Source organism: Teleopsis dalmanni, chromosome 2 (genome assembly GCF_002237135.1).
Source record: "Teleopsis dalmanni isolate 2A chromosome 2, ASM223713v2, whole genome shotgun sequence".
Classification (NCBI taxonomy): domain Eukaryota; kingdom Metazoa; phylum Arthropoda; class Insecta; order Diptera; family Diopsidae; genus Teleopsis; species Teleopsis dalmanni.
In genome coordinates, this window is record NC_051847.1 from 1,679,804 (window position 1) to 1,695,773 (window position 15,970).

The 15,970-nt window shown below is 32.6% G+C and overlaps 1 protein-coding gene across 1 annotated transcript; it reads right to left on the minus strand.

Moving 5' to 3' along the window:
* Positions 1-10,779: 10,779 nt before the first annotated feature.
* LOC119684595 (CCAAT/enhancer-binding protein-like) lies at positions 10,780-12,533 on the minus strand. The gene has a single exon (XM_038098668.1). The coding sequence runs from the start codon at positions 12,267-12,269 to the stop codon at positions 10,977-10,979; it is 1,293 nt and encodes a 430-aa protein (XP_037954596.1). The 5' UTR covers positions 12,270-12,533; the 3' UTR covers positions 10,780-10,976.
* Positions 12,534-15,970: the final 3,437 nt, after the last annotated feature.

Here is a 15,970-nt window from a genome sequence, read left to right on the forward strand (position 1 = left end):
CTTGAACAGAAGGCCTCTATGTATACATATTCTATACTAAAAGTGCTATTTAACAGCGCTAAAAAAACGAAAAAAGACATACAAAAAATGGTTTAGAATAATTCAGTGGAAACATTTTTAAGGTTTAAAGAAAAGGAATAGCAAGGTTTCTGAATAGTCTATCTGGATCCAGTAATCCTGCAGAAAGTACAAACTATTGTGGACATAATATAGTAGATTTTTCTGCTATATTGTACTTTTCGATATGATGATCAATTTAAACTTTTTAGTTTCAAAAAAGAAGAAATTAGAAAAGATTTTGGATGAAGTGGTAAAGACTTTAGCAACTTCACGTGTTTTCCAACTTTACAGCAAAGCAGATTTCCCGCTTCTTCTGCACTCTTTTTCGATTCTATGCAAATTTCCAACACTTGAGCTCACTTGAAAGTAAAAACAGCACAGAAATACTGGATTGCCTCATAGTTTATGCATTTTTAGCATAAATTAAGTAATATTTCTTCTCTACTCTTCGCTACTCACCCCGCCAGGCAGTCTTTCTAACTGCCAAACTTTATTTCGGCCCGCGAGTTGCTGCGCGCGCGCATATGCATCGATGCCATTCGAGCGCTTTGAGCGCTACGAGCCATTTTATATTTTAGTGCTGCCAACTTATAAAAAACGCATTAAACCGCGAATTATTATGCGATCGTGTTACCTATTTTTTTTTTTCTATTTTCAGTTTTACTCCAATTTTTCACTTTTTTTATTGTTCGTTGTTTTTTGAAAACTTTTATTTTTTGTTAACCGCAAGACAAAGCGATTTTTTCTCGTGTCTTTAAGCCTTTTGACTATTTTCTTTTGGTATTTCTTTTGGTTCGAAGAAAGAAAAAATAACTATTTTCTTCGTCGATTGTTCGATTGTTTGATTGTTTGGCTGTTTGTCTGTTTGGTTGTTTGGTTGTTTTGCTGTTTGGTTGTTGTGCTGTTTGGTTGTTGTGTTTATTTTCATTTACTCTTTGTTGCCGTTTATTTAGGTTGGTTACGTAACGAAACCGCTGTTAGTTTTCGCTTTCATACGCTGACCAAGTTAAGATGTTTTGGTCGTGATTTGACGAATTTATTATTTTGGCCTATAAAACGTTTGGTTTTTATTTCTTTTGTTGTAAAATTTTTTCCGATCGTTCGGTTACATCTGCTTTTTTGGAGCCTCGACTAGAAACCGTGCACTTTGGGTAGTAATTTTTTTTCAAAATGCATTTGAATGGATTACTTTTTGATTTTGTTTTTTTTATTGTTTTTAATAAAATTTTAAAGGTAAATTTTAAGTGTAACAATCTCTACGAACTATGCGTAGAAAATATGTAGTCTTTCTACTATTTGATCACTTTTTAAGTATACTATGCACGTACCGCTTGATAGTTTCATTATAATATATTGATTTTCACTTTTCAAATGAAAACAAAACCACCTACTAAATGTACCCGACATCCTTAAGAAAACTTATTAAGAAAATAAAAAAAGATCAACTCTAGATGTCGATTAAAGGTCGAAAGTATTTATTGATTTTTAAGACGACTCTGATTTTTGAATGCCATGTTTCACTGCCGTAATTCAAAAACGGAAAAAACATATATCAAATTGCAAAAAAAAACTGGAATATATAGTATTTACTTTGCTGGCCATTATAGATGCGAACCGAAGACGTTCTTTAACGCATTTCCCACAAACCTATACTGAGTACTGGCCGAGAAACTTTTATTCATTCGTACGACATTGGTACCAAGCCAAAGAAGCCGCTACATTTTTATGCGCTTAACGATGTCAATATTGCAGATGAGCTCATATAGCAGATCTTTGTATCTAATTCGATATTCGTTATCTACGCCTATGGTAATGGATCTATGATCTTAGCATATATCTTTCAAAGTATTTTGCTCTTGAATGCTCCTTATTTCTTCTCATCATTTGTAAGTTATTATTCAATAATAACTAACCTGTCTGCAATTCAGCAGACAGGCTTGATAAGAGACTTGTAAAAGAAGGTTTTTGTTTGTCGAGAGAAAGCTTTGTTTCTCAATAACCCAAAGTTACATCTATTGTCAACAGTGAGTTTTCATTACATATCTAAGCTGACGTCTTGTGGTATATAATATACTCGTTCACAACTTCAAAGTTGTGAACAATTGAGACCAACTCAAGATGATAACGATATTTAATTGTTCATAGAAAATGATTTATTTTTCTGAGTTGGGAAAAGCGTGACTGTGTAGTCTACCATCGGTTTACTCAAAAAACAGGGCGTCTCCTTGTTTGGCATCGAACGGCTCGGAGAGGCTTTTCCCAATTCTAACGAGCCGTATAAGATTTGCTACGATATCAAATTCAGACATAGCATTATTAAAAGTGCTTCTAAACGTAGTGTCAAAAGCAGTTTTGAAATCGACAAATAGATACTTCATGTTTCTTGACTTTTCTGCAGAATTTGACGTCCTGTGAATATCTGGTCAGATTTGAAACCACACAGAGAAGATTCAATCGATTGGTTAACAATTAGCTTAATTCTTTCACATGGTACATTTGACAGAACTTCAAATACTATACATAAAAAATTGATTCCGAGATGATCGACGGAAGTTGCAGGATGACCTGTTTTGTAAGTTGGACGAAATATATTTAAATTCGAGCCGTTGAGAATGTATTTATCTGATCATATGACGCCATCAACTTTAAACAACTCAACTGGTAGACCATCAGTGCCTACAGATTTGTTAGTTGTGAACCGCTTTATGGCTGCTTTAGCTTTATCATAGTCGGGAAGCAAAATAATTGTTCTATTGTCAACGTTTAAAAAAAAAGGTTAATATATCTTATGTGATTCGTAGTTTATCTAAGTTTGGTGCACTTAATAATATTTCGGGATCAGGCCAAGTAAGCATTAACATAAAACTTCGTTTATACTTACTTCGAGTGTGTAGGTAGGAAATGCATCACAACATTTAGTTTCGCACTCAACTTTTGGTCTATAACTGACTGAGATTGATTTTTAAAATACAGTCGCCGGAGTGAATATTATCGCAAAATTGTGTAAAGTAACAAACCCATCAGATGCAAAAACTGAGATCGAAGAATCAAATGTTAGATGTTCAGTTATTTATGCGAACTTGTATCCGCATATTATACAACGAACGACTATAGTAGGTCAAATCCAAATAAAATATACTTAATACAAGTTCTAGAGACTTTGCGTTTCACTGGGGTTTAAGGGAAGACGAAAAGAGAAAAACGTAATGTATGATATATTATACTTAAAGAATTATTTCTTTTATCGTAATTTTTCATTTCATTTGTATTTCAACTACGCAACTATAAAATCATTCTCTTCTTAAAACACGTGCTATACCAAACAGTAATTATTTTTTTCTCATTCTTAGCATGAGTGAAGAAGCTTAAGCCACCACGTACATTCGAGTTACACCTTAAACTTTTGAACTCCTATGCAGCTGAATTTGATAAAGATTTTAAGCTACAATTTTGAACTCCCTCAACTGCAATTTAAGCTCCTATACAACTACAGAAAGGTGCAGCGGAAAACGCCTTTAAAACGCGCTGCAACTGAGCTTTGAAATCGCTCCTAAGAAACGGTTCGAAATATCTACTTCACGCAACAAAGCCACAAAGCTGCGGGCTGTCAGTTTGACAGACTCTGCTTACCAAAATTTGATGTGAAATATATAAGTATGTAAAGGTACGAGTATCTATGAGCGAGTATACAAAAATACAAATATGAAAAATAAATAATTTTCGGTAAAACTCTGTACTTCGTATTCGTACTAATGCGTGTGCAGCGCGAAGGGTTAAAAAAGCGCAGCACGATCTTATCGATGTATTAACATGTGATGCAGACTTTCACTTTTGCCGACTGCAACCGATCAACCAATGGAAATAAATCCAAAAATATTAACCTTAAGCCAGGCTTGAAATGGTTAGGTCATGTGATTCATTTCAGTACTAGCAAAGCCGTACATAGAGAAATGCAAGCTTAAACGATACAAGTGTAAGTGAAATAAGCCCAAACAGAAGTGATTAAGTCCGCATAGACTTAGCTGTAAACTGGGCTTAAACTAAGTACTAAAACTTCAGTTTTGAATTACATATTTTTGATGTAAAGCATATGTGTTTTTTATTGTGGTTGCTATTTATTATTATTTAACAAAGCATTAAATTGTTGTTTCTTGGCTGTGCTGTACCGCTTAGCTACCGCTTTGGAGTTGCAGTCAACACCCACATCGATTGTTTCTCTAGCACTTAAGCTACAGTTTTATCTGAGTAAATCATTTTTACTTGAACAGTTTCACTTTTTCAAATAATTTAAAACTAAGCTTTAAGCCGCATCTTTCTTCGTATACCCCGCAGCTCGCTTCTTGTCTAAGACGCTAAGCAATTAGCTTTCATCAATCACTTTTGTGCGTGAAGTCGCCCTTTTGTTACGCTTGTTAAAGGGCCCCATTGTGCTTTCGGATAATCTAACAAGCAATTGACCAGTAGCGACCCGCATACCTAACCCAAACAACGGTGCGGTGTGAAGTGTAAAGAAAGTTTCTTATTGAGCGGCGGGCAACAACAACAGAAAGTATTTAGACAAAATAAAATTAATTTTTTCATTTATTCATTTGTTTTTTTCTTCTGTTTATTTTTGACAGTGTAGTTTCAAATTTCTATATTTGCTCATTCCCCGTTTGAGACTATTAAAAGCATTGCTGTAGGTTAAAAGGGTCTCAGCGGTTTACAGCGGTTGAGCCTGCTTTTCTTTGACCGCAGCTTAAGTGAAATTCTTTGTCTTTAAGTAAAAAAAATAAATATTTTTTTCTCTACTTAAATCACTTAAGTGTTTAATTGCCTACTCGAGCTCTGTGATCGCGCCTAATCTGTGCTTTTTACTTATTCATCATGGTCAATTTTGGAAACTGACATTTCTAGTAGCCGCAGTCGTGTCTTCAGAAGAAGGAATTATAATTTACAAGTCTTTTGTAAATTAACATTACTTTTTATTATTCTTTGGAAAATTGGTTTAGTTGATTGACAGACTAACAGACATTTGACAGATTACATCTGCTTATGACGTCCACTAAAACTATCTTATTTAACAAAAAGCGAAATCAAAAGGAAAAGTATGATATGCAACCAAGAAATAGTTTCGACTAGGATTATTAAATTTCAAACTAATGTTATTAACATTACTGCATCCATAAAAAACATGAGCGAACTTGCCACCTCTCCGTGATGAAATTTAATGAAAAGATCCAAATTCTTTCCTAATCCAATACAATTTTAAGATTCAGTTTCCGGAAACTAATCTCTGTTTCCTAACTTGAAGAGTTGTCTCAGCGGGATGAGACTTGATTTCAACGAATTTGTTATTTAAAACTTTAAGTAGAATAAAGTGATAGAAGTAGACAATATAAATACTGAACTTATGGTAAACATACGTTTAAAATTTAAAAAATCTATAAATGCAATTATGGATTTTGTTAAGCGAATGTCCAACATAATCCAAATATTTGATGAACGGAATCTGTCATCTAAAAGGTTGCTTGAACCTAAACTACCTTTTGAGCTAAACTATACAGAAATAAGACGAAAAACCTGCTGGGCTTCAGCAAATTTGCAATTCGTGTACATACTGTAGTACTAAAGTTAAGTCAAAGATACCTTAAAATTCGAGCAAATGGATTATATAAAAATTGCTATGATAAAGAAGAACTAGAATCCATCAATTTTTTTTTTGTTTTTATTCAAGACTGCAGTCAAGGCGGCTTTAATATCATTGGACTTCGTTTTTTCGCTAGCATAAGGCTAGATAATAGTTTAAAAAGGATTATTTATGAAGATAACAACGATTAGTGTAACTGCACTCTTTCAAGTAAGTTTGGAAGTATCAGAATGGGCAATAAGCGTTCCAAATAAAATTATAGCTTGTCGTTTAAAAGGATAATACCTGGAGATAACAACAATCACCCCTTTCTCAGGTAACTTAGAGGGCATTAAAATGGTTAATAGATAAATTCGAGCAAAAAGTTTTGATAATTGTATCAACCCGTGCCCTCTCAACCAAACCTAACCTTTCTCAGATTCAATAAAACAACATAAGATGGTAAAAAACTTTATATTCTCTAAAATAGAATAAAAAATAAAAGTAATTACTTTTGAAAGTAAAACATTGCATAGAATACTTCGTTCTATGAAGTTAAATCACAATCTGTGCATCACTCATTATAATGATATAATGATAAAAAGCACTCGAATGTAGTTCGTTCGACACATTAATGTCATACAATACAATGGTAAATAGAATTTCTACTCTAAAAACTGTAAAGACTCTAAAAACTTTAAAAATGATCACATTTTAGAACTTTTATTCGAAAGGGCAATAATCTGGAACAGTCACTGAAGCAAATAAAGGATCAGGATTATCTCTTCAATAATAGATGAGGTTGATGAATCTTCCATCTTGAAATAGATTAATAAATTGAAGAAGCATTTGATGAAGTTTTCTACTTTAGGAGGGAAGTAAATTCTATTCTGAAATCCTTTCACATTCTTAAGTTATTGTTTGATTGAACCGCCTTAGAATTGTTATTAATCTACTAATAAATTCAAGTTCCTACCATCGGATAACTAACAACATTTTAAGTATATTGCTAACAATGTTAACTAATATTTTAACAGTTTAAATCATTTTCTAAATACTCTTACCTATAAATATATGTATGTATATATTCTCCTGCAATTTTTCGAAATATTATTAAATCGTTTTCATTCCGCTTATGAATTCTAAATGAGATATAAAATTTTAGCTCAATTACAGTCAAATTAAGCGCCAACGTACAGAACAAAAAGGCATAAAAGTTGGAGTGGCAGAAAAAAATCAGAAACAAAAAACAACAACAAATGCTATAAATAATGAGACTTAGCAACAAAAAAGCAGGCTGCATTTAATCATTAAAGCAAGCATCATAAATTCCCTACAACATCACAACGACAACAACAATTGCCATAGGAAAAACACATATGAGCTTTGAATTGAAATCAAAAACAAGGAATAAAAATGGCGGCTAAGATGCGGCATACGTGCAAGTGCCACTAAATCAAAAGAACAACAACAACCATAAAAACAACAACAACAAAATCGAGAATGCGAATGCAAATGAAATTGTACGACATTTTTAATTATTTAAATGTTAATTAAAACAACAACATATGCAGTAACAACAAATGCTAAAGCACTAACAATTACACAAAAAAAAAAAATATTGCATAGTTTACATCAAAGTGAGATGTTTTTATGAATTAATACATTAATTACAATACACAAAATCGAGTGCCCGTAATAGTCCCGCCGCCAATGCATGTGCAGGTTTATTTATTTTGGGTGGGAAATTTATGTGGCATTTTAGGATTTTTTTTTGTTTTCGGCTGTTTCGCTCGCTTTCAATTTTAATGCTGCCAAAAATGCATGGTAAGGCGTGTCTAAATTTGTCTATGGCTTATATTTGTTTTATTTATTTATTTATTAATATTATTGTCTTATTTTTGGTATTGTTGACAAAATTTTGATTAGTTACATGTCTCAGAGGCAAAATAAATGATACCGAAATGTCAAGTTGAATTCTTTAATTTAATTTTTTTTCTGATATTAATGTTGGCATAGAAAATTAGTTTGGTTTGAAGAGAGAAGAGTGTACATGCAGGGTGGTCCAAATGAATGAATCTATTTGAATGAGAAACTCACTGTCAAAGCTCACTATTTATTTAATTAATAACAATTTTGCATCAGCAATGACATCTACATTGAGGGTAATGTATGTAAATATGTATAAAAATTCCCATGGGTTTCGGTTCCTTTCACGGATTCGTATGGATTATCTCAATTTTCAAAGGAAAGTACAGCCATATATGGTGAGTCCACGCTTATTAATCATGAATCGTATGTATTATGTACTTTCAGATGTTACAATTGATATATAGTTATTCATCAGGGCACTGATACTTTAGGTCCAGTAATTGGACTAAATGGATGTCCTCCCGAAAGAAAAATAAACATATACATACTAAAATAAATGTATCGAATACCAGAAAACTACTTATAGTATCAGTTCCAAATATAACTGTAAGTAATAAATACACTTATAGTATCAGTTTCAAATTTATCTGTGAGTAATAAATATACGATCTTCAGTTATATAAAGAAGCATGATTTGATGGCACGATTTTAGTGTCTTCATGTCTCAATTTGATTTAATGAGTACATAATTTTTGTAAACACTGCCAACATAAAATTCTTATTCCAGAGAATATTAATATATTATCCAAAAAATGTTCAATTATCTTCAATTTGGATGTAAATTATATGTTTTTCCTAAATATATCATCCTATATAACTTCAAAGCTTCGTGTCATTTAAACGATTACTCATTTAGTTACAGTTTTTTTTGTGACGCCTCTTATTATATTTTCAGAACAATTGGCTTAAAGCAGTTTCGTGTCTTAATTTATCATTTCTTTTTAATGAGAAAAAATACCTTGACAGCAAAACCTTGGCTTGATAAGAACTACGCGGACTCTGTTTCTTTCAGACAAACAGAAGAAAAGTAGTTTGCTGACTTAAAATGCGACCCTACAAACACAGACGATGTCAGAAGCCGTTGAATACCATAGTCAAATTACAAAAATTGCACTTCGAATTGCTTCCGTAACCTTCCTATTCGCCAGATTTGGCTCCAAGCGATTACTACCTTTTCGCAGATCTCAAAAAAATGCTCCAGAGATGAAACACGGAAATGAAAAAAATTGAACTTCGCCAAAATGTTGTTGTTTTATTGGTTACCCTACAGACTAATCTGCAAATATGTTATGATTATGTTATAACTGTTGTATATACCGTATTTACTCAAAATGGATTGAAAACTTTAACAAGTTGATGATTCAGAGCATAATTCACAGTTATTTAAGTAAGATATCTTAAAACAATATATAACATAAATCTATCACTTCACTCCGGATCCAATTCCCATTACGAATAACAATCTTGAAAAATGTCTCAAATGAAATGTTCGTAAAAAAATAATTTTAAGAACTGATCAGTTGTTTAAATGTTATTAATTCCTTAGTAATATTTTATATTGAAAACAAAATTTTCAAACCTCTCTGGTGGTACTACTAGAACAAATACAGCAGATACAGCAGATAGAAATTTTATAACAAAAAAAAAAGTAACGTGTTATTTTATTAAAATACAATTTTTTATTGAATTTTATGTAAATCTTTACTTTCGATATTTTCATATAAACTTAAAAAATTAACAGACATTAAACAATTTACCATGAAATGTTTTGTATAAAATAATGAAAATTTATGAATTTACAATGCAAAAAAGCGGCGAAGATGAAGCTTGAAGTTAATGTTTTTTTAAAGAATAAAATTATTTTTTTTGTGAATAATTTTAATATTTTCAAATAATATTAATAATGCCTTAAATGTTTATAAGCAGTTTGCAAGCATTTTATATATGTATAGCTAAAATTAATTTGTAAATTTTTCACACATAATATATTATTTAACTAACTGAGAACATTCGTATTTCAACTTAAAACAAAATTTTAACTTAATTTATAAATAATTTTATATATAACAAATTTACAACAATAAAATAATTTACATACATTTTTGCTAAATTATAAATTATTTTATTTTAATATAAGGTAGCGTAGATATTGCATAGTATTTGCTTAACTCAGCTCTGTGGAGCTGCACAACTTTGACTAACAATTTTGTGCGAGTGTATGCAATTATATATCTTTAAAAATATTTTCTTAATTTTTGATTGGAAAACAATTAAAATAATTTACTTTTATAAATACAATAAAACACCAATTTTACATCAAATTTTTCTTTTTCTTTTTTTCTTAAATTTTGTTCAACATTTTTTTGTAGTGTATAAATTTTTTCTACATAAATATTTAATTACATTTCTTTGGCTTATCTTACATTCTTTAGATTATTTAAATAGAGTTTGTAAACTTAGTCTTAACAAATTTACAAGTATAACTTAATTTTTTGCAGTGTATTAAGTACAAGATTTGAATGTTTTTATATAAAATTAATGAGTTTATGAGATATTGTGATATTGTGATAATCGAAAATCAGTTATATCAGTTATATACTGTCAAATCGAAACTTAATGAGGATTTAATGAGGGAAGGAGAGTCCTCCATTATGAAATTGAATATATTATTTTTGGAAAAAATAAACTTTAAACATACAAACGATTCGGTAATGTTGAAATTCTACTTGAGTACAATTTATGTTTAGAAACAGAATTTTTTTTCTCAAATGAACATAATTAGAATTTTCGTTTAAAACAATTAAGTTAACCGCGGTAAAATATTTTTAAAAATTGGGTAAAAACAAAAACGTTATAACTTTTCTTTGTTTTCCTGGATGTCGATTAACAAAGTTCCCCATATTTTATCGTTGCAGAATATCGGTCAACTACTAGAAACTTCGTTAAGTTTCGTTTAACGACATAACGTGAGTCAGCCCTTGACGTTCGTTATGTGTACAAAACTCACTGCAATCAAGTTTGCTGGTTTACACATTATTTTTTACAGTGCATTTATCATTTGCATAATATATTTGAGGAGTTTAACTCCTCCCGTAAGGATTATTGAATTGATGAAATCAATGTTGTAATGATAAAAATATGAATATAGTACAAAAATTAAACTAATAAAATATACAGCTTACGTTCTACCCCCACAAAAATAATGTTAATAATATACATATATTAATCTTTGTGTTGTTTTTGGAAAATAAAATTCAGCTTAGCACACACAGTCAAACATACACGCTACAACAACAAGTCGACACGCACAACACAAGCAACATAGCATCACAACTGAACAGCCTCCGCCTCCTTATTCGTATTTCTTATTGGCCACCTACAGACCGTGATCACCTGTGTTGAGGAAGCTTCGACACACACGACTGACTTCGGGATTCGTATGATTCATCAGTTGCATGTAGATTTGCTTGTGTAATTGCAATTCGTTAGTCATCTCCTGCAATTGGCGCAGCAGTGCTTCCTTCTCCTTCAACAGCGACTTGACGCGTTCCTCCACCTCACGTGAACGGACCTTTGCTTTCTCGCGGGATTTGCGTACTGCTATGTTATTGCGTTCCCGACGTCTGCGATACTCTTCGGTGCCTTTATCCACATGCTTCAGTGAGGACTTTCGTTGATTCTGTAGCTGCTTGTTGTGGTGCTTGAGCAAGTGTGCACCCGCTGCGAGATGTGGCAGATTAACTGAGTGATGTGCGAGCACATTAGCCGATGTGAGTGTGGTAAAATTGTTGTTGTTATTGTTGTTGTTGTTGCCATTGCCTGTATTATTGCCATTGCCATTTGTTGACTGGTATGGATTGTATAGCCCGTTGCTACCACCGTTTGTGATAAAAGCTGCGGCTGCATTGTTCACATTGGCTTCTTGTAAATGACGTCGATAATCAGGATCAATGGGTTCTTCTTTGATTGTGGAGGAGTCTGAACCAATGGAGGAGTTTTCATCACTCGAATGGTTATTATAAGCGGCACCAGAGTGTACAGCCTGTGGCATGTAGGCCAAGGGACTACGACCGTAATTGTGTTGCTGTGTACGCAAAGATTGCTGTTGTAACTGATGATGTTGCAGCACTTTCGCTGCAGCACTGACCATGCCATTTGGAGGCAGTGTAGCGGTGAGACCGCCTGGACTGGCAACCATATCACTGAAAATACCTAATGCTTCCTGCTCACGGAATTGATCGTCGATAAGATGTTGCAGATCGAGTGTGATCTCCTGCGCCGTCAGCTCGTCGATGTCGGAGTGCGAGTACTGCTGCAGCATTTGCTTCTGCAGCAAATTGTTGACATTATTCATGTTTGCATTCAGCGTAGATGTGTTGTTGTTGTTGTTGAGTGCAGCTGCTGCGTGTTGCAACTGATGCACTGCGTGCTGTTTGACAACGAGACCAGAATTTTGTTGTTGTTGCTGACCAGTCACACCCGTGTTGTTGTTGTTCGCATCGGTATTGTTGTTTTGTGTACCATTCGCATTGTTGTTGTTATTTTGTGCACTTGACATGGCTGTCAAAGTGATTTGGCCTATGATGGCCTGTTGTGGCTGCTTTTTGAGGTCCAAATGTGATAGGGACTGGACCGTATCATACATTTGCGGTGACTCCATGTTCAACATTTTGAGTTTTTCAAATGAAGGCAAAATTTTGACGAATTTAAAATTTGATTAGTTTTGAAGTGTATGAAGTTGCGATGGGTTAAACCAATTTCAGGAAATTATAGCGTTTTAACCATTTTATACAGCTTTGAGCTGTGTCGAATGCGAAGAGATATTGCAAAAAAGTCTTAAATGATCACTTTAGAGAGTTTTTCAATTTTTTAAATTATTTGCAATGTAATTTGAATTGTAATTAAATTATATATTTATTTTTGAAACTTCAACAATTAAAAATCAAACTTATTTTTTTTTGTGTAAATATTGTTTATAAGTTGATTTTTCTTAAATCCATCTTATATAGTTTGAGGTAAGCTCTTTGGAAAATTTTCTAATTTCAACAATTTTTTTTTTATTGTTAATAAACACAATTTTTCACAGTGTACTTCAATATCACTTATCCTTGGTGCTTAATCCTTTTGCGTTCCAGAAATGTTTGCTTATTTACACTACAATTTTTAAATGTTTTTTAATTAAAATTAAAATCAAATATTTTGAAATCCTTTTGATAATTTAAAGTTTTATTTTGTTACACTTAGTTTTTAATTTTTATTTTAATTGTAATTTCCGTTTTGTACGTTAACGCTTTTCAGTTCATTTTGGCAACATTAAGAATCAATAATTTTACACTTGCAAAAAATTATGAAAACCGCATAAAATGTTTTTTGGGAACTTTATTTTTGGAAAAATTTATATTTTGTTTTTAGTTGGAATTTTTCTTAAGTCTTTTGTAACCGTTCTGCGCGCCGCGCTTTGCTCAACAACCTTCGTTCAACTGAAGTGTTTTACAAATGATGCAACAGATTTTATATTTTCCACTTACAAGACGTGCGCGTCGCATCCGCTCTTCGTTGTTTCCCCGCACATACAAACACACACGTATCAACCACATGTGCTTTAAGCTGCACGAAACAATTTCTTGCCGCTAACCGTTAGACGTCTGAACCCGATGACGTATCAGAAATGACGAACAAATGTCTGAATGACGAGCTGTGCAGCAACTCTCAACAAGTTGCGCGCCGCAGTAGCCGAGCTTTTTTCTTACGAACTCTGCCAGCGTCGCAAACAGCTGATTCAAGAATTTTCTTAATATTGTGCAGTGTTTTGCCCACTTCAATTATGCCGATAAGCTTTCAAGCGCGCCACACGTCCATACGCCACAATTGGTAAATTGTAACTGAAATGCGATTGCGTCTCTAGCTGACTGCTTGTAACATAAACACAAGAAACGACAATAACCAAAAAGAAAGACCAAAAGCACAACAATAATAAACTTAAGAAAATAGCAACAACAACATCAACGGTAACAAAAGTCTCATAATCGCTGCAATCAAAGCGGCGTCGTCGTCGTCGTCGTCGTCGCCATCGCCGTCGCCGTAGAAAATATTCAAAAAGTAAGTAAAGCACATAAAAAATTAAGCTTCCACGTAATTTTGTGTCCGTTGAGTGCTTGCACACTTTTTGCTCGCTTCGTTTCTTGTTTACAGTTGCACTCCCCACTTCACAACTACCTGTAGCATACAAAAGACATAGCAAAACAAAGAGTAAAGTTGTGTACGAAAGCTTGAAGAGCACAACCGGCGTACGAATACACATTCAACCAAGCAAAAGCCAAAAGTAAACAGTCACTGAAATGTGCATTTGTGCACAGTAAACGTAAATGGGACTAATGGAGTAGTTTGTTTATCTCTTTCTCTTGTTTCTCTTCTCTGTTCAAATATTACAATCGAAAGCAAAAGTTGTTCCGATCACTTTTACCCTCAGCTGGGGAATGTTTTTAAAAAGCATATAACGCTAGCAGACCCAGCGGGACTTTCAGCGCTGAGGGAATCGATTCCCTCAGCGCTGAATGGTAATGCCTAGCGCTGATTATTCAAATGAAATTCTAATTACTTTACACGTGCATTCATTGCGGGCAAGCGTGGAGAATCGTTCGATTCCTTTTTCAAAATTTGTAAATGCAAATTTCAGCGCTGAAAATTGCTCGCTTCCTTTTCGAATTTGTAATGCACATATCAGCGTGATGTTCGCTTACTTTTCGAATTTGCTTAATGCAACATATCAGCGCTGACATGTTAGCTTACCTTTTCGAATTTGTAATGCAACATATCAGCGCTGATATGTTCTCTTAAATTTTCAATTTTACCTATGCTATTGATTTTTAAATAAAATACTATAAATTTTTTTGAATAAATTATATTTTATATTTATGTTTTATACAATTAAAATATTAATATTAACATAAAAAAATATAACATACTTATATAGATGAATATTTTTCTGGAAATTGTTACTAACACCTTGAAGAGATTTCCAGACTCGACTCGATCACTTGTTCCGGCTTACAATCTGTACTTAAAGCATCTGTAAATACAAAAGTATGTTATTGTATACGCTAAAGTTAATTATGTACAATATACCATACCAAAAAGTGCTGCTGTCACATTCTCTAACGCTCTTAAGAACTTCTTGCCTTGGGTACCATTCTCCAAAATTCCAGGAAATTTTTCGCGTAATTGATTGTTTTTTAATAACGCGTCTCATTGATGCAGTCTATAAATAACGTAATAGATGAAAAGAAATGTATGAATTAGTAAAATTGTTACATGTGAATATATTAATAAGTTGAAATTGAAAGTAAGAAACATATATAATTTAACTTACAACTACTTCAACGGCAGTGATTTCTTCATTAAATTGAATTATCTCCTCCTCAGTTTGAATTGTAAAATTTTCCAATTGAAACAGCTGACTACCTTTTACCCCTTGCTTTACAATGACTGCATTCGCAGCACATTGGCCAATTAATCGTTCTTGACGCAGTAGCATCTACATAATACAAAACAAAAATTGCAATTATCATTTTAAATATATTTACTTAATTTTCCATATACTTACAGTGAGTTTATGTTAAATTATAAATTATATTTTATTTATATTTTGATTTTAAAAATTGTTCACTGCACGCACTTCACTAAAATCAAAAGCAGACTAAATGTATACAATGTAGGCAAAACAAGAAATTCTTAATACTCCTTTGCTTTTCTTCTTCATTCTTTTATAATTTCAACCCCGAAATTGCCTATGTCGAACACAAATGTCGAAAACAAAGAAAAATAAAAACGAAGAGCTATTACCTCCTCGCTTACTTTTTCAGCGCTGGCATAATGGTGCCGCTGGGGAGATAAACGAAAAGGCAAACTGACATGTCACAATTAAAGAACACAATTTGGTTTGTTTTGTGGTTGAAATAATAATAGTTTTATAATATTATTTTATTATTATAATTATAACAGTGCATGAAATAGAATAGTATTGAAATTTAGCAATTAAAAATAAAAAAAATATAATAATTAATTAATTAATTCAATTATTCTACAGCTGGTTTATGATTCAAAGCAACAAAACTCCAGAAAAATGTGCAAACATAAAAAAGTCAAGTACGGCTTTGGGTCAGTTGGCAAGACCCGAGTTTCAAATTTGGCAGGACCCGAGTTCGATTCCTGGTACTTACAGTCTCAAAAAATTATTTACGAAATTATCTTGAGAATCAAAACAAAAAAAATAGTTTTCACCTAACACAGAAATAGAAAATGATTATGAGGAACGTAATCACTTAGGCCGTGTGCGAGTTCGAGTAAATTAAGGTAAAGTAAATTGAATTT